This window comes from Pseudophryne corroboree, chromosome 2 (assembly GCF_028390025.1).
Source record: "Pseudophryne corroboree isolate aPseCor3 chromosome 2, aPseCor3.hap2, whole genome shotgun sequence".
Taxonomy (NCBI): Eukaryota; Metazoa; Chordata; class Amphibia; order Anura; family Myobatrachidae; genus Pseudophryne; species Pseudophryne corroboree.
In genome coordinates, this window is record NC_086445.1 from 437,225,163 (window position 1) to 437,251,278 (window position 26,116).

Consider the following 26,116-nt stretch of genomic DNA (forward strand, 5'->3'; position numbering starts at 1 on the left):
TCCAGTAGTACTACAAGTCCCAGCAAGCCTCTATTAATATAAATAGACATGCTATTACCAATAAAAAAAAAAAAAAAACATGTTTTAAATTTTTTTTATTAGATTCCCCCACCAAAGTGTGGCGGATTGAAAATGACGAATTTACTGTCTAAAAGCACTGTTGTCGAATTTCCAAACTTCAATTGAATATACTTTTGGCGAATTGCTGCATTTGTACCATTGCAGAAATGTCGAATTTGACAAATGTCGAATTTCAAAAAGTCGAATTTTGAAAGTCCGTTTTTTTGACGGAAAGTACTGAATTGCATTGTCGATTTTTTTTTTTTTTTTTTGCGAAAAAGTCCCGTTTTTCGACAATTTCGGGATTTCGACCGCAATTGCATATACCCCAAAATTAAGTCCAAAAATAATACTGCACAGGAGACCACAAATAGGTTGAACTCGGTGGACAAATTGTCTTTTTTCAACCTTAGATACTATGTTACATGGTTGTCCTATACTCATGGAGTCTTTCGTATTCCATTTACAGAGTGGGTCTGGCATGTTCAACACATATTAAACAACAATCCTTTGAAAATCCGTGGTTACTCATATATGAAAGAGTGGAGTCGCCCCCTTTGAAATGATGTGGCTCCCATAGCAGCCATTGCCTGGTGATCACCAGACAATGGGGGCAATTCAGAGTTGATTGCAGCAAATTTGTTAGCAGTTGGGCAAAACCATGGGGGTAATTCCAAGTTGATCGCAGCAGGAATTTTGTTAACAGTTGGGCAAAACCATGTGCACTGCAGGGGAGGCAGATATAACATGTGCAGAGAGAGTTAGATTTGGGTGGGTTATTTTGTTTCTGTGCAGGGTAAATACTGGCTGCTTTATTTTTACACTGCAATTTAGATTGCAGATTGAACACACCACACCCAAATCTAACTCTCTCTGCACATGTTAAATCTGCCTCCCCTGCAGTGCACATGGTTTTGCCCAACTGCTAAAAAAATTCCTGCTGCGATCAACTTGGAATTACCCCCATGGTTTTGCCCAACTACTAACAAAATTCCTGCTGCGATCAACTTGGAATTACCCCCCATGTACACTGCAGGTGTAGCAGATATAACATTTGCAGAGAGAATTAGATTTGGGTGGGTTATTTTGTTTCTGTGCAGGGTAAATAATGGCTGCTTTATTTTTACACTGCAATTTAGATTTCAGTTTGAACACAACCCACCCAAATCTACCTCTCTCTGCCCCCCCTGCACTGCACATGGGTCCTCATTCCGAGTTGTTTGCTCTTTGCCGAATGTCGCTATATTGCGATTAGTCGCTTACTGCGCATGCGCAATGTTCGCAGAGCACATGCGCTTAGTTATTTTACTCAAAAGTTAGGTATTTTACTCACGGCATTACGAGGATTTTTCTTCGTTCTTGTGATCGGAGTGTGATTGACAGGAAGTGGGTGTTTCTGGGCGGAAACTGGCCGTTTTATGGGTGTGTGTGAAAAAACGCTGGCGTTTCTGGGAAAAACGCGGGAGTGGCTGGAGAAATGGGGGAGTGTCTGGGCGAACGCTGGGTGTGTTTTAGAGATGAGCGCCGGAAATTTTTCGGGTTTTGTGTTTTGGTTTTGGGTTCGGTTCCGCGGCCGTGTTTTGGGTTTGACCGCGTTTTGGCAAAACCTCACCGAATTTTTTTTGTCGGATTCGGGTGTGTTTTGGATTCGGGTGTTTTTTTCAAAAAACCCTAAAAAACAGCTTAAATCATAGAATTTGGGGGTCATTTTGATCCCAAAGTATTATTAACCTCAAAAACCATAATTTACACTCATTTTCAGTCTATTCTGAATACCTTACACCTCACAATATTATTTTTAGTCCTAAAATTTGCACGAGGTCGCTGTGTGAGTAAGATAAGCGACCCTAGTGGCCGACACAAACACCGGGCCCATCTAGGAGTGGCACTGCAGTGTCACGCAGGATGTCCCTTCCAAAAAACCCTCCCTAAACAGCACATGACGCAAAGAAAAAAAGAGGCGCAATGAGGTAGCTGACTGTGTGAGTAAGATAAGCGACCCTAGTGGCCGACACAAACACCGGGCCCATCTAGGAGTGGCACTGCAGTGTCACGCAGGATGGCCTTTCCAAAAAACCCTCCCCAAACAGCACATGACGCAAAGAAAAAAAGAGGCGCAATGAGGTAGCTGACTGTGTGAGTAAGATAAGCGACCCTAGTGGCCGACACAAACACCGGGCCCATCTAGGAGTGGCACTGCAGTGTCACGCAGGATGGCCCTTCCAAAAAACCCTCCCCAAACAGCACATGACGCAAAGAAAAAAAGAGGCGCAATGAGGTAGCTGACTGTGTGAGTAAGATAAGCGACCCTAGTGGCCGACACAAACACCGGGCCCATCTAGGAGTGTCACTGCAGTGTCACGCAGGATGTCCCTTCCAAAAAACCCTCCCCAAACAGCACATGACGCAAAGAAAAAAAGAGGCGCAATGAGGTAGCTGACTGTGTGAGTAAGATAAGCGACCCTAGTGGCCGACACAAACACCGGGCCCATCTAGGAGTGGCACTGCAGTGTCACGCAGGATGTCCCTTCCAAAAAACCCTCCCCAAACAGCACATGACGCAAAGAAAAGAAGAGGCGCAATGAGGTAGCTGACTGTGTGAGTAAGATTAGCGACCCTAGTGGCCGACACAAACACCGGGCCCATCTAGGAGTGGCACTGCAGTGTCACGCAGGATGGCCCTTCCAAAAAACCCTCCCCAAACAGCACATGACGCAAAGAAAAATAAAAGAAAAAAGAGGTGCAAGATGGAATTGTCCTTGGGCCCTCCCACCCACCCTTATGTTGTATAAACAGGACATGCACACTTTAACCAACCCATCATTTCAGTGACAGGGTCTGCCACACGACTGTGACTGATATGACGGGTTGGTTTGGACCCCCCCCAAAAAAGAAGCAATTAATCTCTCCTTGCACAAACTGGCTCTACAGAGGCAAGATGTCCACCTCATCATCATCCTCCGATATATCACCGTGTACATCCCCCTCCTCACAGATTATCAATTCGTCCCCACTGGAATCCACCATCTCAGCTCCCTGTGTACTTTGTGGAGGCAATTGCTGCTGGTCAATGTCTCCGCGGAGGAATTGATTATAACTCATTTTAATGAACATCATCTTCTCCACATTTTCTGGATGTAACCTCGTACGCCGATTGCTGACAAGGTGAGCGGCGGCACTAAACACTCTTTCGGAGTACACACTTGTGGGAGGGCAACTTAGGTAGAATAAAGCCAGTTTGTGCAAGGGCCTCCAAATTGCCTCTTTTTCCTGCCAGTATAAGTACGGACTGTGTGACGTGCCTACTTGGATGCGGTCACTCATATAATCCTCCACCATTCTTTCAATGTTGAGAGAATCATATGCAGTGAAAGTAGACGACATGTCCGTAATCGTTGTCAGGTCCTTCAGTCCGGACCAGATGTCAGCATCAGCAGTCGCTCCAGACTGCCCTGCATCACCGCCAGCGGGTGGGCTCGGAATTCTGAGCCTTTTCCTCGCACCCCCAGTTGCGGGAGAATGTGAAGGAGGAGATGTTGACAGGTCGCGTTCCGCTTGACTTGACAATTTTCTCACCAGCAGGTCTTTCAACCCCAGCAGACTTGTGTCTGCCGGAAAGAGAGATCCAAGGTAGGCTTTAAATCTAGGATCGAGCATGGTGGCCAAAATGTAGTGCTCTGATTTCAACAGATTGACCACCCGTGAATCCTTGTTAAGCGAATTAAGGGCTCCATCCACAAGTCCCACATGCCTAGCGGAATCGCTCCGTGTTAGCTCCTCCTTCAATGTCTCCAGCTTCTTCTGCAAAAGCCTGATGAGGGGAATGACCTGACTCAGGCTGGCAGTGTCTGAACTGACTTCACGTGTGGCAAGTTCAAAGGGCATCAGAACCTTGCACAACGTTGAAATCATTCTCCACTGCGCTTGAGACAGGTGCATTCCACCTCCTATATCGTGCTCAATTGTATAGGCTTGAATGGCCTTTTGCTGCTCCTCCAACCTCTGAAGCATATAGAGGGTTGAATTCCACCTCGTTACCACTTCTTGCTTCAGATGATGGCAGGGCAGGTTCAGTAGTTTTTGGTGGTGCTCCAGTCTTCTGTACGTGGTGCCTGTACGCCGAAAGTGTCCCGCAATTCTTCTGGCCACCGACAGCATCTCTTGCACGCCCCTGTCGTTTTTTAAAAAATTCTGCACCACCAAATTCAAGGTATGTGCAAAACATGGGACGTGCTGGAATTTGCCCATATTTAATGCACACACAATATTGCTGGCGTTGTCCGATGCCACAAATCCACAGGAGAGTCCAATTGGGGTAAGCCATTCCGCGATGATCTTCCTCAGTTGCCGTAAGAGGTTTTCAGCTGTGTGCGTATTCTGGAAAGCGGTGATACAAAGCGTAGCCTGCCTAGGAAAGAGTTGGTGTTTGCGAGATGCTGCTACTGGTGCCGCCGCTGCTGTTCTTGCGGCGGGAGTCCATACATCTACCCAGTGGGCTGTCACAGTCATATAGTCCTGACCCTGCCCTGCTCCACTTGTCCACATGTCCGTGGTTAAGTGGACATTGGGTACAACTGCATTTTTTAGGACACTGGTGAGTCTTTTTCTGACGTCCGTGTACATTCTCGGTATCGCCTGCCTAGAGAAGTGGAACCTAGATGGTATTTGGTAACGGGGGCACACTGCCTCAATAAATTGTCTAGTTCCCTGTGAACTAACGGCGGATACCGGACGCACGTCTAACACCAACATAGTTGTCAAGGCCTCAGTTATCCGCTTTGCAGCAGGATGACTGCTGTGATATTTCATCTTCCTCGCAAAGGACTGTTGAACAGTCAATTGCTTACTGGAAGTAGTACAAGTGGGCTTACGACTTCCCCTCTGGGATGACCATCGACTCCCAGCAGCAACAACAGCAGCGCCAGCAGCAGTAGGCGTTACACGCAAGGATGCATCGGAGGAATCCCAGGCAGGAGAGGAATCATCAGAATTGCCAGTGACATGGCCTGCAGGACTATTGGCATTCCTGGGGAAGGAGGAAATTGACACTGAGGGAGTTGGTGGGGTGGTTTGCGTGAGCTTGGTTACAAGAGGAAGGGATTTACTGGTCAGTGGACTGCTTCCGCTGTCGGCCAAAGTTTTTGAACTTGTCACTGACTTATTATGAATGCGCTGCAGGTGACGTATAAGGGAGGATGTTCCGAGGTGGTTAACGTCCTTACCCCTACTTATTACAGCTTGACAAAGGGAACACACGGCTTGACAAATGTTGTCCGCATTTCTGGTGAAATACTTCCACACCGAAGAGCTGATTTTTTTGGTATTTTCACCAGGCATGTCAACGGCCATATTCCTCCCACGGACAACAGGTGTCTCCCCGGGTGCCTGACTTAAACAAACCACCTCACCATCAGAATCCTCCTGGTCAATTTCCTCCCCAGCGCCAGCAACACCCATATCCTCCTCATCCTGGTGTACTTCAACACTGACATCTTCAATCTGACTATCAGGAACTGGACTGCGGGTGCTCCTTCCAGCACTTGCAGGGGGCGTGCAAATGGTGGAAGGCGCATGCTCTTCACGTCCAGTGTTGGGAAGGTCAGGCATCGCAACCGACACAATTGGACTCTCCTTGTGGATTTGGGATTTCGAAGAACGCACAGTTCTTTGCGGTGCTACTGCTTTTGCCAGCTTGAGTCTTTTCATTTTTCTAGCGAGAGGCTGAGTGCCTCCATCCTTATGTGAAGCTGAACCACTAGCCATGAACATAGGCCAGGGCCTCAGCCGTTCCTTGCCACTCCGTGTGGTAAATGGCATATTGGCAAGTTTACGCTTCTCCTCCGACAATTTTATTTTAGGTTTTGGAGTCCTTTTTTTACTGATATTTGGTGTTTTGGATTTGACATGCTCTGTACTATGACATTGGGCATCGGCCTTGGCAGACGACGTTGCTGGCATTTCATCGTCTCGGCCATGACTAGTGGCAGCAGCTTCAGCACGAGGTGGAAGTGGATCTTGATCTTTCCCTAATTTTGGAACCTCAACATTTTTGTTCTCCATATTTTAATAGGCACAACTAAAAGGCACCTCAGGTAAACAATGGAGATGGATGGATACTAGTATACAATTATGGATGGACTGCCGAGTGCCGACACAGAGGTAGCTACAGCCGTGGACTATTGTACTGTACTGTGTCTGCTGCTAATATAGACTGGATGATAATGAGATGTAGTATGTATGTATAAAGAAGAAAGAAAAAAAAACCACGGGTAGGTGGTATACAATTATGGACGGACTGCCGAGTGCCGACACAGAGGTAGCTACAGCCGTGGACTACCGTACTGTGTCTGCTGCTAATATAGACTGGTTGATAAAGAGATGTAGTATGTATGTATAAAGAAGAAAGAAAAAAAAACCACGGGTAGGTGGTATACAATTATGGATGGACTGCCAAGTGCCGACACAGAGGTAGCTACAGCCGTGGACTACCGTACTGTACTGTGTCTGCTGCTAATATAGACTGGATGATAATGAGATGTAGTATGTATAAAGAAGAAAGAAAAAAAACCACGGGTAGGTGGTATACAATTATGGATGGACTGCCGAGTGCCGACACAGAGGTAACTACAGCCATGGACTACCGTACTGTGTCTGCTGCTAATATAGACTGGTTGATAATGAGATGTAGTATGTATAAAGAAGAAAGAAAAAAAAAACCACGGGTAGGTGGTATACAATTATGGACGGACTGCCGAGTGCCGACACAGAGGTAGCTACAGCCGTGGACTACCGTACTGTACTGTGTCTGCTGCTAATATAGACTGGATGATAATGAGATGTAGTATGTATAAAGAAGAAAGAAAAAAAAACCACGGGTAGGTGGTATACAATTATGGATGGACTGCCGAGTGCCGACACAGAGGTAGCTACAGCCGTGGACTACCGTACTGTGTCTGCTGCTAATATAGACTGGTTGATAAAGAGATGTAGTATGTATGTATAAAGAAGAAAGAAAGAAAAAAAAAACACGGGTAAGTGGTATACAATTATGGACGGACTGCCGAGTGCCGACACAGAGGTAGCTACAGCCGTGGACTACCGTACTGTGTCTGCTGCTAATATAGACTGGTTGATAAAGAGATGTAGTATGTATGTATAAAGAAGAAAGAAAAAAAAACCACGGGTAGGTGGTATACAATTATGGATGGACTGCCGAGTGCCGACACAGAGGTAGCTACAGCCGTGGACTACCGTACTGTACTGTGTCTGCTGCTAATATAGACTGGATGATAATGAGATGTAGTATGTATGTATAAAGAAGAAAGAAAAAAAAACCACGGTAGGTGGTATACAATTATGGATGGACTGCCGAGTGCCGACACAGAGGTAGCTACAGCCGTGGACTACCGTACTGTGTCTGCTGCTAATATAGACTGGTTGATAAAGAGATGTAGTATGTATGTATAAAGAAGAAAGAAAAAAAAACCACGGGTAGGTGGTATACAATTATGGACGGACTGCCGAGTGCCGACACAGAGGTAGCTACAGCCGTGGACTACTGTACTGTGTCTGCTGCTAATATAGACTGGTTGATAAAGAGATGTAGTATGTATGTATAAAGAAGAAAGAAAAAAAAACCACGGGTAGGTCGTATACAATTATGGACGGACTGCCGAGTGCCGACACAGAGGTAGCTACAGCCGTGGACTACCGTACTGTGTCTGCTGCTAATATAGACTGGTTGATAAAGAGATGTAGTATGTATGTATAAAGAAGAAAGAAAAAAAAACCACGGGTAGGTGGTATACAATTATGGATGGACTGCCGAGTGCCGACACAGAGGTAGCTACAGCCGTGGACTACCATACTGTACTGTGTCTGCTGCTAATATAGACTGGATGATAATGAGATGTAGTATGTATAAAGAAGAAAGAAAAAAAAACCACGGGTAGGTGGTATACAATTATGGATGGACTGCCGAGTGCCGACACAGAGGTAGCTACAGCCGTGGACTACCGTACTGTGTCTGCTGCTAATATAGACTGGTTGATAATGAGATGTAGTATGTATAAAGAAGAAAGAAAAAAAAAACCACGGGTAGGTGGTATACAATTATGGACGGACTGCCGAGTGCCGACACAGAGGTAGCTACAGCCGTGGACTACCGTACTGTACTGTGTCTGCTGCTAATATAGACTGGATGATAATGAGATGTAGTATGTATAAAGAAGAAAGAAAAAAAAAACCACGGGTAGGTGGTATACAATTATGGATGGACTGCCGAGTGCCGACACAGAGGTAGCTACAGCCGTGAACTACCGTACTGTGTCTGCTGCGACTGGATGATAAATAATGATATAAAAAATATATATATATCACTACTGCAGCCGGACAGGTATATATTATATAATGACGGACCTGCTGGACACTGTCTGTCAGCAGAATGAGTTTTTTATTTTATAGAATAAAAAAACACCACACAAGTCACACGACGTGTGTTTAACTTTTACAGGCAGACATTCACAATACAATATAGTATACTATATACTGGTGGTCAGGTCACTGGTCAGTCACACTGGCAGTGGCACTCCTGCAGAAAAAAAGTGTGCACTGTTTAATTTTAATATGTACTCCTGGCTCCTGCTATAACCTAACTGCTCCCCAGTCTCCCCCACAATTAAGCTGTGTGAGCACAGTCAGATATTATACATAGATGATGCAGCAGCACACTGGGCTGAGCACAGATATGGTATGTGACTGAGTCACTGTGTATCGTTTTTTCAGGCAGAGAACGGATTATATTAAATAATATAAAACTGCACTGGTGGTCACTGGTCAGTCACTAGTATAACTAACTAATACTATCAGCAAAATTCTGCACTCTCTGTCTGAGTACTCCTCCTAAGCTCCAGTAAATGAAGTGTCACTGTCTCACTCTGTCACTAGTATAACTAACTAATACTATCAGCAAAATTCTGCACTCTCTGTCTGAGTACTCCTTCCAAGCTCCAGTAAATGAAGTGTCACTGTCTCACTCTCACTCTCCTATCTATTTCTTCTCTAAACGGAGAGGACGCCAGCCACGTCCTCTCACTATCAATCTCAATGCACGTGTAAAATGGCGGCGACGCGCGGCTCCTTATATAGAATCCGAGTCTCGCGATAGAATCCGAGCCTCGCGAGAATCCGACAGCGTCATGATGACGTTCGGGCGCGCTCGGGTTAACCGAGCAAGGCGGGAAGATCCGAGTCGCTCGGATCCGTGTAAAAAAAGCTGAAGTTCGGGCGGGTTCGGATTCCGAGGAACCGAACCCGCTCATCACTAGTGTGTTTGTGACGTCAAACCAGGAATGAAACTGACTGAACTGATCGCAGTGGCAGAGTAAGTGTCGAGCTACTCAGAAACTGCTAAGCAATTTCTATTCGCAATTTTGCGAATCTTTCGTTCGCAATTCTGCTAAGCTAAGATTCACTCCCAGTAGGCGGCGGCTTAGCGTGTGCAATGCTGCTAAAAGCAGCTAGCGAGCAAACAACTCGGAATGAGGGCCATGGTTTTGCTCAAATGCTAAAAAATTTGCTGCTGCAATTAACTCTAAATTAGGCCCAATATTGCCAAGCTCTACAGAAAAAAAATAGTTTTCCATAGATAAGGGAAGGGCGTTTTGAGCCCTATATTCCCCCATACTGGTCCACACACACATGGGTGTACCTTTCCGTGAAAGAGGGAATCTCCTCTTTCAAACATTGTGCCCCCTTAGTAGCTGTTTTCTGGTTATTACCAAACAATGGACCTGATTCAGAGATGTACACAAATGCATTCACAGCTGCAAATTTCTACGCAGCGGCTGTGCGAAAATATGCTAATGATGCTGCTGTACAAAGGCATCAGTTCTGAGTAGGGGTGTGAAACAGAAGATAGGCATTAAAAAATAGGCAGTCATTAGGTCTACACCATACGGTCGACAGTCTAAAGGTCGACAGGGGCAAAAGGTCGACAGTCAAAAGATCGACAGGGTCAAAAGGGTGTTATTTTGTGTTTTTAAACTTTTTACCCAAATTTGTTGAAATGCATTTCCTCGCAGGTGCACTTTACTCGCCATGCTTTTAGCTCAGTGGCTCTATCCGCTCCACTCTGCTTGCCACAAGGTTACTAAAAGTAATAGTTTGTGACATGGATAGCAAATGCAGCAAAAATTGTAAAACATGAATATAACCCTAAAAAACATGCGTCGACCTTTTGACTGTAGACCTTTTGAACCTGTCGACCTTTGACTGTCGACATGTTGGCCCTGTCGACCTTTTGACCTTTTTATCCTTTTGACTGTTGACCCTGTAGTGTTGACATATTGACTGTTGACCTTTAACTCTATCAACCACCTCCACTGAGTAGCCCTGTAGTTGTACAGGATGGCCAAAGTAAGTAAGACACCAGAAACATTGAAATTGCATACAGGAACACAGTCGAAGACTCAGACACACCCAAAATAGTCATGACATGGCTACATTTTTTACGTTTCTCCCTGTTACCTCCCCCAAATGATCCCTGACTGTCAATCACTTTGTGAATAAATCCACTCTGCAACTACTGTAGCAAGACCATCGCAGCACTTGCGCACTGCAACTTAAGGGAGGGGTATCCAATTAGATATTAGGGGAATAAAAGGGCAATTATCGCAATATTAGTCTGATGTTATAATCAGGATATTCAATTATACCCTGGTTTTTTCCAGCCAAAAAATTATATTTTTTGTGCAATAACAAATGGGATCCGGGATAAGTACCTGGACCCATGTGTTATTGCAGCTCTGAGGGCTGCTTATCAGGGATTATGCTTTGCCTGCCTGAGGCAATCAAAGCTTAAACCAAGTCTGGGGTATCGGGGCTAATTGGATAGCCCCTGGTGAATGATGACGATGTGCTCGATATGTCTATCCGATCTGCCAGATCGGACAACATATTGTCTAGTGTGTACCCAGCTTTAGATGCAGACTGGTGATAATTGCTGAACTGGAAAAAAATTGCGTTTGCGTACATCTGTCAATTATGCCCAAGAGCTGAAACTGTACACAAAACATACACTTTTCCACAGATGGGGAGGATCTTATCCCCACATTGCATCTGGTATCCGGACTTCAGGTCGACAACAAAAAGGTTGACACACCTTAGGTTGACGCCAATTTGTCGACACACCTTAGGTCGACATGGACAAAAGGTCGACATGGACAAAAGGTCGACAGGGAAAAAGATCGACATGAGTTTTTCACGTTTTTTTCTTTTCTTTTTTGGAACCTTTTCATACTTAACGATCCACGTGGACTACGATTGGTACGGTTATCTGTGCCGAGCGAAGAGGTAGCAGAGCGAAGGCACCATGCCCGAAGCATGGCGAGCGAAGCAAGCCATGCGAGGGGACGCGGTGCACTAATTGGGGTTCCCGGTCACTCTACGAAGAAAACGACACCAAAAAAACACAAAAAACTCATGTTGACCTTTTTCCATGTCGACCTAAGGTGTGTCGACCAATTGGAGTCGACCTAAGGTGTGTCGACCTTTTGTTGTCGACCCGGAGTCCCAGACCCTTGCATCTATCTTGTTTGAAATAAAAACGGTGCCCCCTCATTTAATGTGGCAGGTTATTTATTTAAAAAAAAATATAGGCCTTGTTGGACTACCATATTATTATACACACACTAAGGAGTAAATTTACTAAGATGGGAGTTCTATTTAAGATGGGATGTTGCCCATAACAATCAATCAGATTCTTCTCATTTATCTAGCACCTTCTGGAAGATTTTACCTGAAATCTGATTGGTTGCTATGGGCAACATCTCATCTTAAATAGAACTCCCATCTTAGTAAAGTCACCCCACCCCTAAGAGTCTACTGAGATGGTAACAGTTTGCACAACAATGCCCCATCGTTTTGATGTGCAGATTTTTTAGTGTAAACTTACATGTAAAAGTCTGGGTTTATTGCTATTTTGGAAAGATAGATTAATGCAAGAACCATAAAGTTTTTCTTTGCGGTGCCGGTTCATTATTTTGAAATATCATTACATATACACTTTTTTGACCACTTTGGTTAAATATTTTTTGATGTGTTAGAAAAGGCCAAATTACTATTTTTTTTTTTAAACATACAAAGTATTCTTAATAAACAAGGTATCATTTATATAGGTACTCTATAAAAAATCCAGTAATATTGGGACCAGCGCTCGGGATACCAGCGGTCAGCATACAGACACCGGGATCCCAGCTGCCAATATGCAGAGGGCTATTCCCACTCTTGGGTGTCCACGACACCCACAGAGTGCGAATAGAACCTGTGGCATTATGGCAGTTGGGATCCCGGTAAAGCATACCCAACGCATAATATTAATGTTGGAATATGATGAGCATGAACGTCAAAATTTGGCCTCAGCACAGGGGCGAAAAAACCCTCAGCAGCGAAAGGGTTCAACTGGACAGCCATGTTCATGGGGGGAGGGTTTAGCTAGAAACTATGGGTCATGCAGCGAGTATAGTAGGGATGGTGGTAGTGAGATAAAAGGGGGTGGAGAAGGGGGAGGGAAAGTGCAGCCGGTAAGGGTATTTACATGGGTTCTAATAAGGGTGTTAGAAAGGTATTGCTAAAGCATTAAATAATAACAATTATGTGTCATCATTACAGCCTATAGAAAATGTTGTACGGGACTTAAGGGAAAATACTTATGTCAGGGCGGTGAATTTAGGCGGGAACATTGGGTTGACCAAAGAGAAAAGTAAGGTGGGCAATACTAAGTACGGTGGGGTTGGAGAGGGAGCGAGAAGGACAGTCTGTATCAGTAACTCTACGGATGCACTAGTTAACCAGGATGGGAAATCTTTAGGAAAACAAACAAATAAAGGAACCGATAAACTAAAATGTATGCTTGCAAACACAAGAAGTCTAGCAGGTAATATAGGGCAATTGGAATTGTTAGAATCAAAGGCTGAGTATGACATTATAGGTATTACGGAAACATGGTGGGACGACTCTCACGACTGGGTTGCTAACTTGGAGGGGTATTTTCTTTTCAGGAGGGACATGGCTAACAAAAGAGGAGGAGGTGTATGTCTTTATGTTAAACCATCACTTAAACCATACCTAACGGAGGTTATCTATGAGGAGACTGGCGATAATGTGGAGTCACTATGGGTTGAAATCTCAAGTGGGGGAATTGATGCAAAAAAACTAGTTATAGGCACGTGCTACAAACAGCCGGATATTAGCATACATGAGAAAGAACAACTATTGCAGCAAATCAAAATGGCTGCGGGATTGGGGGACATCCTTGTGATTGGGGATTTTAATTACCCGGATATAAACTGGAGTAACAATTCATGTGCTAAAGCGAGGGGCACAGGTTCTTAAATATGTTTAAGGATCACTACTTGTCTCAATTAGTCGAGAACCCAACTAGGGGTAAAATTACCCTGGATTAGTAATTACTAATAATGTGGACATTATATCAAACACTAAAGTTGGGGAGACTTTGGGTAACAGTGATCACTATATGATCACATTCGACATCAGTTTCAGGAAACATAGCTACAGAAGTTCCACCAAAACTTTAAACTTTAGGAAGGCTAATTTCAGTATGCTTAGATGTGCACTTAACGACATAGAGTGGGAGGTTCTGTTTAATAACAAGAACACTTTGGAAATGTGGGATGTTTTAAAAGGGTTGCTGGATAGCAATATTCATAACTTTATTCCCATGGGCAGTAAACGCAGGAGTATTAAACTCAAACCGATGTGGCTTAACAAGAAGGTTAAGGCAGAAATGGATTAAAAAAAAGCGGGCTTTCAAAGCATTTATATCTAATGGAAAGGAGGAGTCTTTCAAGTATTACAAGGAGTGTAATAAGAAATGCAAAAAAGCCATAAGAGCAGCTAAAATGGAAAATTAAAAGCAAATCGCTATAGAGAGTAAAACCAATTCCAAAAAGTTTTTTAAATACATAAACAGTAAAAGGTTAAAAAATGAGAATATAGGTCCATTAAAAGATGAATTAGGAGAATTGATAAATGATGACGAAATAAAAGCAGGAATACTGAACAAATTCTTTTCATCAGTATTCACCAGTGAAGAACTGATGGTGGGAGTAGAGCACAACAATTGTGACAGTAATGATTCATGGTTAGATACTTGTTTAAGCGAAGAAGTAGTCTGGGAGAGACTAAGCAAAATTAAGATCAATAAATCACCTGGTCCTGATGGACTTCACCCGAGGGTTCTTATGGAGCTTAGTTCACAACTAGCACGACCCCTATACTTGATTTTCAATAGTTTAATTAGATCAGGCATGGTACCAAAGGATTGGCATATAGCTGAGGTAGTGCCATTATTTAAAAAGGGATCCAAAAATCATCCGGGAAACTACAGACCAGTTAGTTTAACATCTATAGTGGGGAAAATATTGGAAGGAATTCTAAGGGACGGCATACAGGAGTATCTACAGTCTGCTAGGATTATTAGCAAGAACCAGCATGGGTTTGTGAGGGACAGGTCATGTCAGACTAACTTAATTAGCTTCTAAGAGGACGTGAGTAATAATCTTGATCAAGGAAAAGCAGTGGATGTGGTCTTCCTAGATTTTGCAAAAGCCTTCGATACAGTTCCTAACAGGAGACTGATGATCAAATTAAAGGAGCTTGGCCTAGGAAAACTATTTGTACATGGATAAGCAACTGGTTGGATAGCAGGGTACAGTGAGTAGTGGTCAACGGGAAGTTCTCAACCTGGTCCCCAGTAGTCAGCGGAATACCACATGGGTCCGTACTCGGACCACTACTGTTCAACATATTTATCAATGACCTAGAAATAGGCCTGGAAAGCACAGTGTCAATCTTTGCAGATGATACTAAACTGTGTAAGGTAATTCATTCAGAATTGGATGTGGAGTCCTTGCAGAATGATCTATCTAAACTTGAACTCTGGGCGTCTAAATGGAAAATGAGGTTCAATACAGACAAATGCAAGGTTATGCATTTTGGGACTAAAAACAAACTTGCATCCTACATATTAAATGCCTAGGGAAAACAGAGTTGGAAAAAGATTTGGGGGTATTCATTGATAATAGGCTTAATAACCATACACAATGTCAAAACGCAGTAAAGAAGGCAAGTAAGGTGCTAGCGTGCATAAAAAGGGGAATTGAGACAAGGGACGAGGATGTTATCCTGCCACTGTATAAGGCATTGGTACATCCGCACCTGGAATATTGTGTTCAGTTTTGGGCACCATTGTATAAAAAAGACATCAGTGAACTCGAAAGTGTTCAAAGGCGAGTTACTAAATTATTTAAAGGCCTAGAAGGACTGGACTATAAGGAAAGACTTACTAGGCTGAATATGTATACACTAGAAAAGAGGCACCTAAGAGGAGATATTATTAATATCTTCAAATATGTAAAGGGACATCACAAAGAGTTATCAGAGGAATTATTTATTAAAAGAACACAGTTTAGGACACATGGGCACTCGCTGCGACTAGAGGAGAGAAAGTTCCGAACGCAAAAAAAGGAAAGGGTTCTTCACTGTTAGGGCAATCAGGATGTGGAATTCCCTGCCAGAGAAGGTGGTAATGGCGGACTCTGTAATTGGATTTAAAAAAGGAATGGATACATTTCTGAATGATAAAGCTATCCAAGGTTATAATACTTAAATTATCAATGTGGTTAATCCCGGGGTAACATGAGTTATAGTAGCTAACTAGTCATAAAACATTATTCAGCAAGTATGTAGAATCATCACAACTTAAAACAGGTTGAACACGATGGGCAATTTGCCTCTATTCAACCTCAAATACTATGTTACTATGTTAGTAAGGTATGTACATACTAGTGCATGGAAGACTAGATAGTTCGAAAGAGTAACTAGGGGGGTAATTCCAAGTTGATCGCAGCAGGATTTTTGATAGCAATTGGGCAAAACCATGTGCACTGCAGGGGAGGCAGATATAACATGTGCAGAAAGAGTTAGATTTGGGTGGATTATTTTATTTCTGTGCAGGATAAATACTGGCTGCTTTATTTTTACACTGCAAATTAGATTGCAGATTGAACACACCCCACCCAAATCTAACTCTCTCTGCACATGTTATATCTGCCTCCCCTGCAGTGCACATGGTTTTGCCCAATTGCTATCAAAAATCCTGCTGCGATCAACTTGGAATTACCCCCTTAGGGCCTAATTCAGAGTTGATCACAAAAGCAAAACTTTCTCTAATGGGCAAAACCATTGCACTGCAAGTGGGACAGATATAACATGTGCAGAGAGAGCTAGATTTGGGTGGGTTATTTTGTTTCTGTGCAGGGTAAATAATGGCTGCTTTATTTTTACACTGCAATTTAGATTTCAGTTTGAACACATCCCACCCAAATCTACCTCTTTCTGCGGGATTGGTATGGGATCCCAGTGATCGAGATCCCTGTGCTAAGGAGACCGATGCCAGCAACCCAATAGCCAGAATTCTCGTGGGCTCGTTGCACTCACCACACTTCGGGCCCTATTTGGACACAATTATATTCCCCCTCGGGTGGTGGCGTGGACCACCGCCTGAGTGGGTATACCGGGCTTGGTATATTTAATTTTGGTTTATTGGTTTATTTAAATTGGTTTGCTTAGCTTGCTTAAAAAAAAAAAAAAAAGAATTATCTATTTTCTCTCTTTTATTGTTTTGTGATGTAACCAACTGTGTATGGAAATCTGAGGGTTACACTTCACACTGCAGTTATAGTGAGGTCACTGCAATGAACACAGTTATGATGCAAAAACAATAGAGTGGTGTTTACACCAATAAGGATGAAATCTAATAATAATAAAAGAAAAAATAACAATTATAAAATAAAAGTCAATCATTGACCATTGCATGTGTCTGTTTCACCCGGATCATTGTCTTACTGTTTATGATTGGCTAACAAGAAATGCCTCTGCCTTTACCTTTTCTAATCTTCTTGCCAGTTACAATCAGATATTGGCAGTTGTGTCACAAACCATGCTTACGGTGCATCATGACCTGTTTTTTGTCAGTTTCAAAAGCTTTGAGAAAACCGAAAAGATTCTGCAGCATAAACAATACACATAAAAGGGTTCACGTTTTGTGCACCTCATTTCCTGTATGAGAATTGTGCACTAGGGAGATGCACCAAATAAGCATGCAGAGACCCATTATCTGGAGAAAGCAAAACACAGCAAACTAATGTGTTCTTCCACATAGCAGAGAGCATCTTAAAACATGTCAGGTATGTATAATTCCTAGGTCCTCCATATGTCGCAGTTTTCCAAGGACAGTCCCCTTTTTCCACTCTCAATTTTTAACGGGCTATACTTAAATTGCCATACTTAGCACGACACAATGTAAAAGGGATTTTATAAGTCTTTTCTTTTTAAGACACTAATGTAAGTCTGTGGTAGACAATATGGACTGTAAAAACTATACCGTCTTCATTTAAAAACTATGGGAGCCCTAATAATTAAATGTTCTAATGCTATTCCTGTTTATTATCCTTGTATTCTACTAAAACACTAATTCTCCTGTAGCATTTTTCATAAGGTATAGCATTATACTTCAATTAATTTATACTTTCCTTTGTCTCTTTTATTTTTTATAATTGTGTTCTGTAGGAAGAGAACATAAAATGTATGTGAAGTATTTTAGTTCATTCACCATTGCCCCTTTCTCTGTGCTATTGGGTCAGTGGGACAATCACATTTTCATTCCACAGGTAACCGCTCCACACCATTCAAATACTTTTTAAACTATATTAAGTAAAAACATTAAAAAAATAACAACTATATAAATGGTTTTGAAGGGAAAATTGTCAGTTAAGTAGTTAAGCTACAGTACTTTTAATATTATGTTAGAGTATTTTGAAATTGAATAACACATTTTGTAAGCTTTAAGGAAAAGATTTTTATTCTGTTTGCTTCCAAATATATTTGAAAATCATTTATATAAAACGATCTACTACTATATTATTGTGGTAAACTGGTGATGGACAAAAAAAGAGGTCCAACATGGAGAACTTGTGAAGTATTTATCACAAGCCTTTACTGACTGCAGATTTGTAAAAATTCATGAATGGATGGGTGACCTCAAAATACAGTTTTGGGGTGATTATCATTTTCACATGTAACACTTTTACAGACTGTTATGCAGTGCCCACTAGTGAATGCTGTGCAATTATAAGAGATTTTGTTATATCAACATGAGCTTACCCATATATTTTTTGTATTAAATCTAATTTATAACCATCTAAAAACAGGTAATTAGAGAAAAAATATAAATAATAATAGCAGGAACAAGGACTAGAATATATTTCTGGATATCTTTTAGGTCTTTATTATGATCATTCCAGGTAACAAATGGTATTTCAATTCTGTATGCTAGCACAGTTCTAATAGGGATGTACGTCCCAGCTTCATAGCTACTAAACCCATAACTTTGAAGAGTTAGAGCATTTTGCAAGGGCTATTACCAGGGCCGGCAACAGAAATCTTGGGGCCCGATACAGTGATATCTTGAGGGCCCTCTCAGATTATATATAAACCACTGTTACCATGGGGAAAGACTCACCTGTGCTGCACTCCCCAGTACCTAGACCCGAACACCACATAGCAGGTACCATTCAGCCCTCACACCCCACCAGAAGAGGCTGGTGCAGAGCACGGGAATCCTGGCCAGGGGAGCTGCTGCCATGTCCCATAACTGAGATGGACCTGGAAGAGGAGGTGTACACTCACGCTGCACAGTCACTGTGTGTGAGAGGCTGCTGTCAGTCCACCTACAGCTCACTGCCCTATTTGGACAAGACGGCTCACATCACTGCCGTGCACTAAATGGTGTATCCTTGGGGCCCCTCTGAGTCTTGGGTCCCGGTACAGGTGTCCCCTTTGACCCCCCCTGTCGCCAGCCCTGGCTATTACTGAGCAGAGGTCATCCTGTAACCACCTATCACATGACCTGCAATGTATACAAGTCACTACAAGTACAAGTGTGTTTGTCATTCTTTTCTTTACCTGTTTTCGTGATTTTTTTCATTTAAAAAAATAAAGACATTAACCGTTACGATGTTTTGTAAACAAAGATGTATGACTGTTACTGTTGTTGTACATCAATAGTTGTGTGGATGGATTGTAACCACCTGCACTGTGACACAGTTTTTTTGCTTTGCTTTATCAAGATCATAATGCTTTTAGTATCACAGTGTGGAAAAACACAATGCATATATAGCAACAGTGTTCTTTTCATTGTATGTAACAAAACCCTACATATAAAGGTGTGTACACACGGAGCGATATGGCTCAGCAATGTTGACTATATAGTCAAAATCGCTAAGAAAGTTAGTGCATATCGCTCCACGTGTACACAGCGAGCTATAGCGATGTGCATCCCCGCCAGGTCGCTATCGATAGGAAAAATAGACTGTGCAGGCAAGTCAATTTCGACTATGTCGCTGGAGAAGTGAAAATATCCCCTTATTCAAATGAGTTACTCAAAATCACCCATAGCCAAATCGCTTGCACACTTAGTCAAAATCACTGGTAAAGTTAGTCAAAATCTCCTACTGCCAGTTCAAGCACTGTCAAAATTGCTCCATGTGTACGGACCTTTAGTTTACAGTATCTGGGCAATCCTCACCCTTGTTTTTGGTTTGTTTTATTATAAAATGTATATGTGGTTGTGGCAAAGTGAGCATAATTCTAAAAATTGTTGATTTATAAATATTGAATAATAATGACAAATAATAATAATAATAATAATAATAATAATCACATTGTTGTCATACAGGTCTTTGTACAGTACACTTTTGGAGAGATGATGAATTAGTATCAGTTAGTAAAGATACAGATAAAAATTCAGACTGAACGTAGAGCACACCATCATCACATTACACATACTATATTAAGCAATACGGCTTGGAGAACATATAGAAGTTTATTAATATACTTTCTTCTATTTCAACTGTTGTATGTTTGGAATAATATTCTCCAATTTGAAAAAAAACCCAAACAAGCCTTTTTTATTATTGATGTTTATTATGTGTAACGGAATAATAGGTGACTTTTCCATCACTCTCTACAGTACATACAGTATCACAACGATGGGAAATGCCCAGAAGTGATAATACAATCATGACATAGTTCTTTGTAAATTTCAATGAAAAGTACACAATAGAATAATTTCCCAAAAGTTTACGCACAAGTTGGTAAATAATTTCTGTTATTTCTGCTTACATAGGGTAAGGCAGTGTGCCAGGACACATTATGTATGTCATGGCGCCAGGTTGTATGTATCATGGTAATTTATGGTTACAACAGGAATGCTGTTAAAATAAATGACGCTATATGATAGGGATTACATGTGAATTTTATTTTTCGGAGACTGTATTTAGCTCCTATACTCTATGACATAAATGTGCCTGTGATAAATATTAATGTTATTTTTATTATGCATATGGAACAAACTAAAGCTGGGTACACACCTGTAGATAGTCTGACAGATCATAGGGGGTAACTCAGACTGCATCGCTGCAGCGGCAGCGATTGCAGTCTGAATTACTTCGTGGAGTGTGCATGCACATCAGCCGCATTGCGCAGGCACACCCCGGAAGCCCAGTGAGATGCTATCAGCAACTCAGGGCTGGGATCGCCTCTGCCTGATTGACAGGCAGAGGCTGTTGTGGGGTGGGAGAGCGGAAATGCCAACGGCGTTAGAACACCTTTGGCAGGGCACAGTCCGGGCAATTCAGGCATGTCCAGACCGTTGGGGGGATGATGTCACATGCAGCCACTGCGACCCGGGATGGAGCTGTGTTGGCAGGGAGCTACTCATCAGGTACAAAAGCATTGCTGCCGTGTGATGCTTTTGTACCTGTGCAGAGGGGGGGGGGGTGTCGGGCAGAGCCAGACATGTGGGGCGGACTAGCCCTGTGCTGGGCATCCCCCCACATGTCTGTGAAAGTGATCGTAGATGTGCTAAATTTAGCACATCTATGATCAGATCTAAATTAGGCCCATAAGATCCACAACCTTTTGGTGAGATAGTGTAAGAGTGTATACACACCCATGATCATGGTTTATCTCTAGGATATGCTTTGTATCTGCTGATCTGGTTTTATGGACATCCTAATATTCATCAGATACGATGGTACAATGTTGGATAGACCAGGAAGTGTGTATGCACCATATTTGTAAATCCATGTCAAATATACCACTATATATTAAGATTCTGGATTTGTTTTTTCAGAATATTCTAACATTGTAGGGTTAGCAATATGTGAATCTTGTGGCATTTGTGTTAGTAAGCTAAAGGTTGGAAACCACTTAAGTAAGGAGCGATTTGTTGTTTTTGTAGCAAAATTGCACTGTAAAATATATAGTGGGGAATTCAATTAGCCCCAAAAATTTAACAGGCACAAAAAACAGGTGTAGGCTTGAGCTTTTTTGCACTTTTGAAAGCTACGAAATCTATTTTCCAGGAACCGGAGATATCCGCAGTCAAGAAAGCTGCCCTTTCACCGGAAAATGATGAATATTAAGCCCACTCTACTATCCACCCTGCCCCTGTATATTAAACACCCCATACCACCCTGGAAGTCATGTACTGGGGCCCCTTCATTCAGCCCAATGCCCCCCTTCTACAGTTTAGTGTTCTCCCTCCCGCCCCATCTCCCAACATCTGTGCAGTAAAGGAGTAGTTAGCAAGAATTACTGCTTCAGGTTCTACATGCTGAGCAGAAGATAGAACACCCCCTACCGCCCGCAGGACATCAAAGCTGCCTCTGACAGCACCCCCCACCCCTACCGCTGGGGGATCGCTTTGCCCAGTGGCCTACACTGCTGTTAAGATGGCCCTGGCTGCTAACACTTTTGGGAATGATTCGATAAACTAAAAAGCTGTTAGGAATTAGAGAGGCAGCAGGAAGATTTGTTATTGTTTGCGCCATGAAATTAAAATGGACAGTGTAATTACAAACACACTTTATTTGGGGATCTATAAGTATATGTAATGTAGATTTGCATACTATTTACACATATTCAGGTGTGAATTCTACCCAATCATTTTCTGTAATAAACCATCCTATACTCAGGATAGGACTGGCCCACACAGGTACATTATGTTACATTAGACTTCACAAGGCTATGGTGTATTTTTACAGTTGCTAACTGGTACATTATCATGCATGCACTAGTAGTATTTAATATATACATCTATCAAGGGTCTCAGACCATGCACTCTTTTATGGTTAGCCAAACCTCTGTGGTTGCTGGCTATGTCCCTAAGCATGGGCCCTACCACTGCAATCCTCCAGTGGGCCCTTCACGCCCCAGTCTACACTGCTCAAACGAACAAAACTGCAGAGGTCCCCACTGTGGCCTACAGTGCACTCATGCAAGTGGGATTCAAGCCTGGAGTTTGTGCTCTGTACTCTGCAGGAGCCTATATTTAGAGCTTGATTACACATACAGTATGAGCTGGGAAAACAGGTAAAAATGAACAAAGACTAACGTGCTTTAGATGTGGTTTAATTATTTTTAATGTGTTTTTGATTCACTTTTTACCAATAAAATCTAAAATTTAGCACTACAGTTTAGAATGTTAGAAATAGCCCATAAAAATGATCCTATTTGTAACATGCTTTAATAACATTAGCAGCTGATTAGCATGGAAGAACCCCAAAGCTCAAAGCTATGAGTGTGGGAGCACCAACGAACTGAAGTCTCTGGCAGGGGTGTGTTTCTGCCATCCATGTCATAGTTCCTGTGCTTGTGAAATGACAGATGTTTATTTTGAGGGTAAATTGGGGAAAAATTTTTTTAACTACTTTTCTGTTGTAAACTACTAAGGAAATTCCTTATTTAGCTGTACCATTAATGGAATTTACATTTCTGCTCTCTGTTAGAACAAATAGTTGTTATGCAAATATTTATGAGCACAACAATAATTATTTCCTTTTTGTTTATTCCTATAGAAAACTGCTTTGATTTATTGGTGCCGTTAGTGATTATTTCATTGGCATTTCTAATATCGCTGACTATTAATATTGTTCACTGTGTCATGAAACATAGAAAAGGTAAGGGCTACAATAAATATATCCATAGACTATTTTGTTTTACATGTAGGAAAAATTGTTCTATAAAATTCTGTGTAAAAATGTTATAAGTATTGTCTGCCTATAGTGGTCAGTGAATATAGATTGATAATATTCTAATTACTAACTCATACCTCCAACATTGGTGGTTCAGGGAGCGGGACCCTTTGTGCCAAAGGTGCGCGTGCAACTGAAATGGAGGCGGAACCTTGGGGATAGGTGTCAGAGCTTTGAGGCAAACCCCGTTCCCGTCATTGTGGGGGCGTGCCCAACACTCTCTGAGATAATGGGCTTCCCCCAGGCTCTACCAGCACTGTGAATGGATGCATGTGCGCGGCATCTATTCACCTGCTTCTTACCCATTGTTCTGCAGAGCAGTGGTGTGTGTGCTCCCCCCACCCCGGGATACTGCGGCCCGTGGGTGGGACAGATGGGCAGTCCTAGACAAACAGGACTGTCCTGCTGAATGTGGGACAGTTGGGTGGTATGCTGACTGACGATTAGATTGACCAAATGGTCATTGTGTGTACAATACCTATCACTTTCAAATAATTGAATGTGTATGTGTAACTTAAATGATGCAGTTCTGAGGTTAATAAGGTTAATTTAATAAGACAGTGCATGATTTCTAAATCTACTTGCTGGTGCACATGTACAGTATATTCATTACTGTCTGAGGAATCACTACGAGATCCCGCCGGACGGGATCCCGGCGGTCGGATTACCGACACCGGGATCCCAACTGGCACAATCCCGACAGGGGGGCGAGCGCAACGCAGCCCCTTGCGGGCTCGCTGCGCTCGCCACACTTCGGGCACACTAATTTATTCTCCCTCTGTGGGTGTCGTGGACACCCACAGAGGGAGAGAATGTCGGGATTGTGCCGGTCGGGATCCCGGTGTCAGTATTCTGACTGCCGGGATCCCGTCCGGCGAGATCTTGACCGCATCCCCTGTCTGACACATTTTAAAAGAATTACAGCTGGAGCTAATTATTTTCCTTGTAATACTGAATAGATCTGTTAAGCATGAACTGTCAGTGGATTTGGAAAACACTGCAATAAGAGAACATAGAATATAGCTGTATATTAAAAAACCTCAATACACTTACAGTACATGCAACAGATTATATTTATATTATAAACATAATTTTAAGCATGATTTTGGAAATCTGAGAATTTAGCAAAGCAATCTTCTCTACCATTTTAAGATTTTGGATATTAATACATATTAATGAAAGTTCTGATTTAATTATTGCACCTTGTTTTGTAAGTTGGGATGTAATTTGGTGGGGGGAATTCAATTTTTATTCACTTCAGACAGAGCGTCTTTAGCTGTGTGAAGCAGCTAACCATGTTTAAAGTACTGGGCGCAATGTGAAAAATGCCATTGGGGCACCCAAACGGGTCACTTTTGCTAATTTCTGCTCGCCAGCTCGGGGGGTTGTGAGCAGAAATGTCAGTGCCGGCAGCTGTTCACACCCAAATGGAGCAACAAGTAAATTCCGCCGCTGGGCGGGCACCATTTAGTGGCGTGAATAACAATTGAATTCCCCCCCTGAATGTCTTACATTCACTATATTGACAGTGATTTGTAGACATGAGAAAGCCGTCTGTCAGGAATCGACTTACCACAGCTGCATCTGTCCGTCGATGCGGTCCCCGTCCGGGGTCTCTACGTCTCGCTGTCACTGGTCGCTTTGTCGCCGGACGTCATCTTGGGCCTAGGAGCACTCCTGTTGTCAGCGGGCGTGCATGCACGCCGCGTTCCCGCCGGGCCGCGGCATGGGCGCCGCCATGACAGCTCACATCAGACTGACAGTAAGTCCAGGACCGATGGACTCGGATGGTGGTCAGAATGTGGGGTCAAGGGGCATTACAAAATCTGGTCTCCCGCTTGGATGGTCAAGAGGCTGCGCAGCAGCAGATGTTCCAGTTCCTGCAAGGAATGTCCTCCCGTCTCGATACACTACAACAATCTCTGCCCAGTGCTCTTGTTTCTTCAGCTCCAGTCACCCCTGTGCCTGCAAGTGCAGCGGGTTTTCCTTCACCGGCTGCATCGACTCCAGTGTCATGCTTGCACCTGCCCGTGCCCAGCAAATATGATGGCAGCCCCAAGCTATGTCGCGGGTTTCTTAACCAATGTGAAATCCAGTTTGAGTTGTTGTCACACATTTTCCCCACGCCAAGATCCAAGGTTGCCTACATCATATCACTGCTCTCTGGATCAGCTTTGAGTTGGGTGTCTCCTCTGTGGGAACGTGCCGACCCTCTTATGAATAACTATACCGAATTTGTGTCAACCTTCAGACGCATCTTTGATGAACCAGGTCGCGCAACATCAGCTTCTGCAGATCTTATCCAACTTCGTCAAGGTACCCGTAGCATGGGTCAATATGTCATCCAGTTCCAGACGTTAGCCGCAGAGATTCAATGGAATAACCAAGCACTGGTAGCAGCCTTCTGGCATGGACTCTCTGATCGGATTAAAGATGAGCTAGCCACCCGTGACATTCCTGAGCAATTATCAGAGTTAATTTCTTTGTGTATCAAGTTGGACTCTCGCATTCGCAAACGCAACAGTGAGCGTGCTCATAGTGAGCCTCGCAAGCCAAGAATGGTACCTCCGACACAATTTCAGCCTCCACCTTCTGACGAGCCTATGCAAATTAATAGGTCCTGCTTAACCCCTGAGGAGCGGTCAAGAAGACTTCGAGAGAGACTGTGTCTTTATTGTGCGGCTACAGGTCACCAAATTAATTCTTGTACAGCGCATTCGGGAAACGCCATATCCTGACTTGTAAAGGAGGAGTCAAGTTGGGATCTTCTAGACAAGCTCCTTCAAACCAAGACCTTATCCTTCCTGTGACTTTAGAGACTAGGGCTGGACTCCAGTCTGTAACTGCATTAGTGGACTGCGGAGCTGCTGGAAACTTCA

General features: G+C 42.9%; 1 protein-coding gene across 1 annotated transcript in view; it reads left to right on the forward strand.

Annotated features, from left to right (window-relative positions):
• The first annotated feature begins 17,142 nt into the window (after nucleotides 1-17,142).
• LOC134994219 (T-cell receptor-associated transmembrane adapter 1) overlaps nucleotides 17,143-26,116 on the forward strand; it is a 31,674-nt gene continuing 22,700 nt past the window's right edge. Inside the window, exons 1-2 of the mRNA XM_063950931.1 lie at nucleotides 17,143-17,327; nucleotides 23,061-23,162. Of these exons, the coding sequence (XP_063807001.1) occupies nucleotides 17,321-17,327; nucleotides 23,061-23,162 (109 nt within the window). The 5' untranslated portion in view covers nucleotides 17,143-17,320. The remainder of the gene's footprint in view (nucleotides 17,328-23,060; nucleotides 23,163-26,116) is intronic.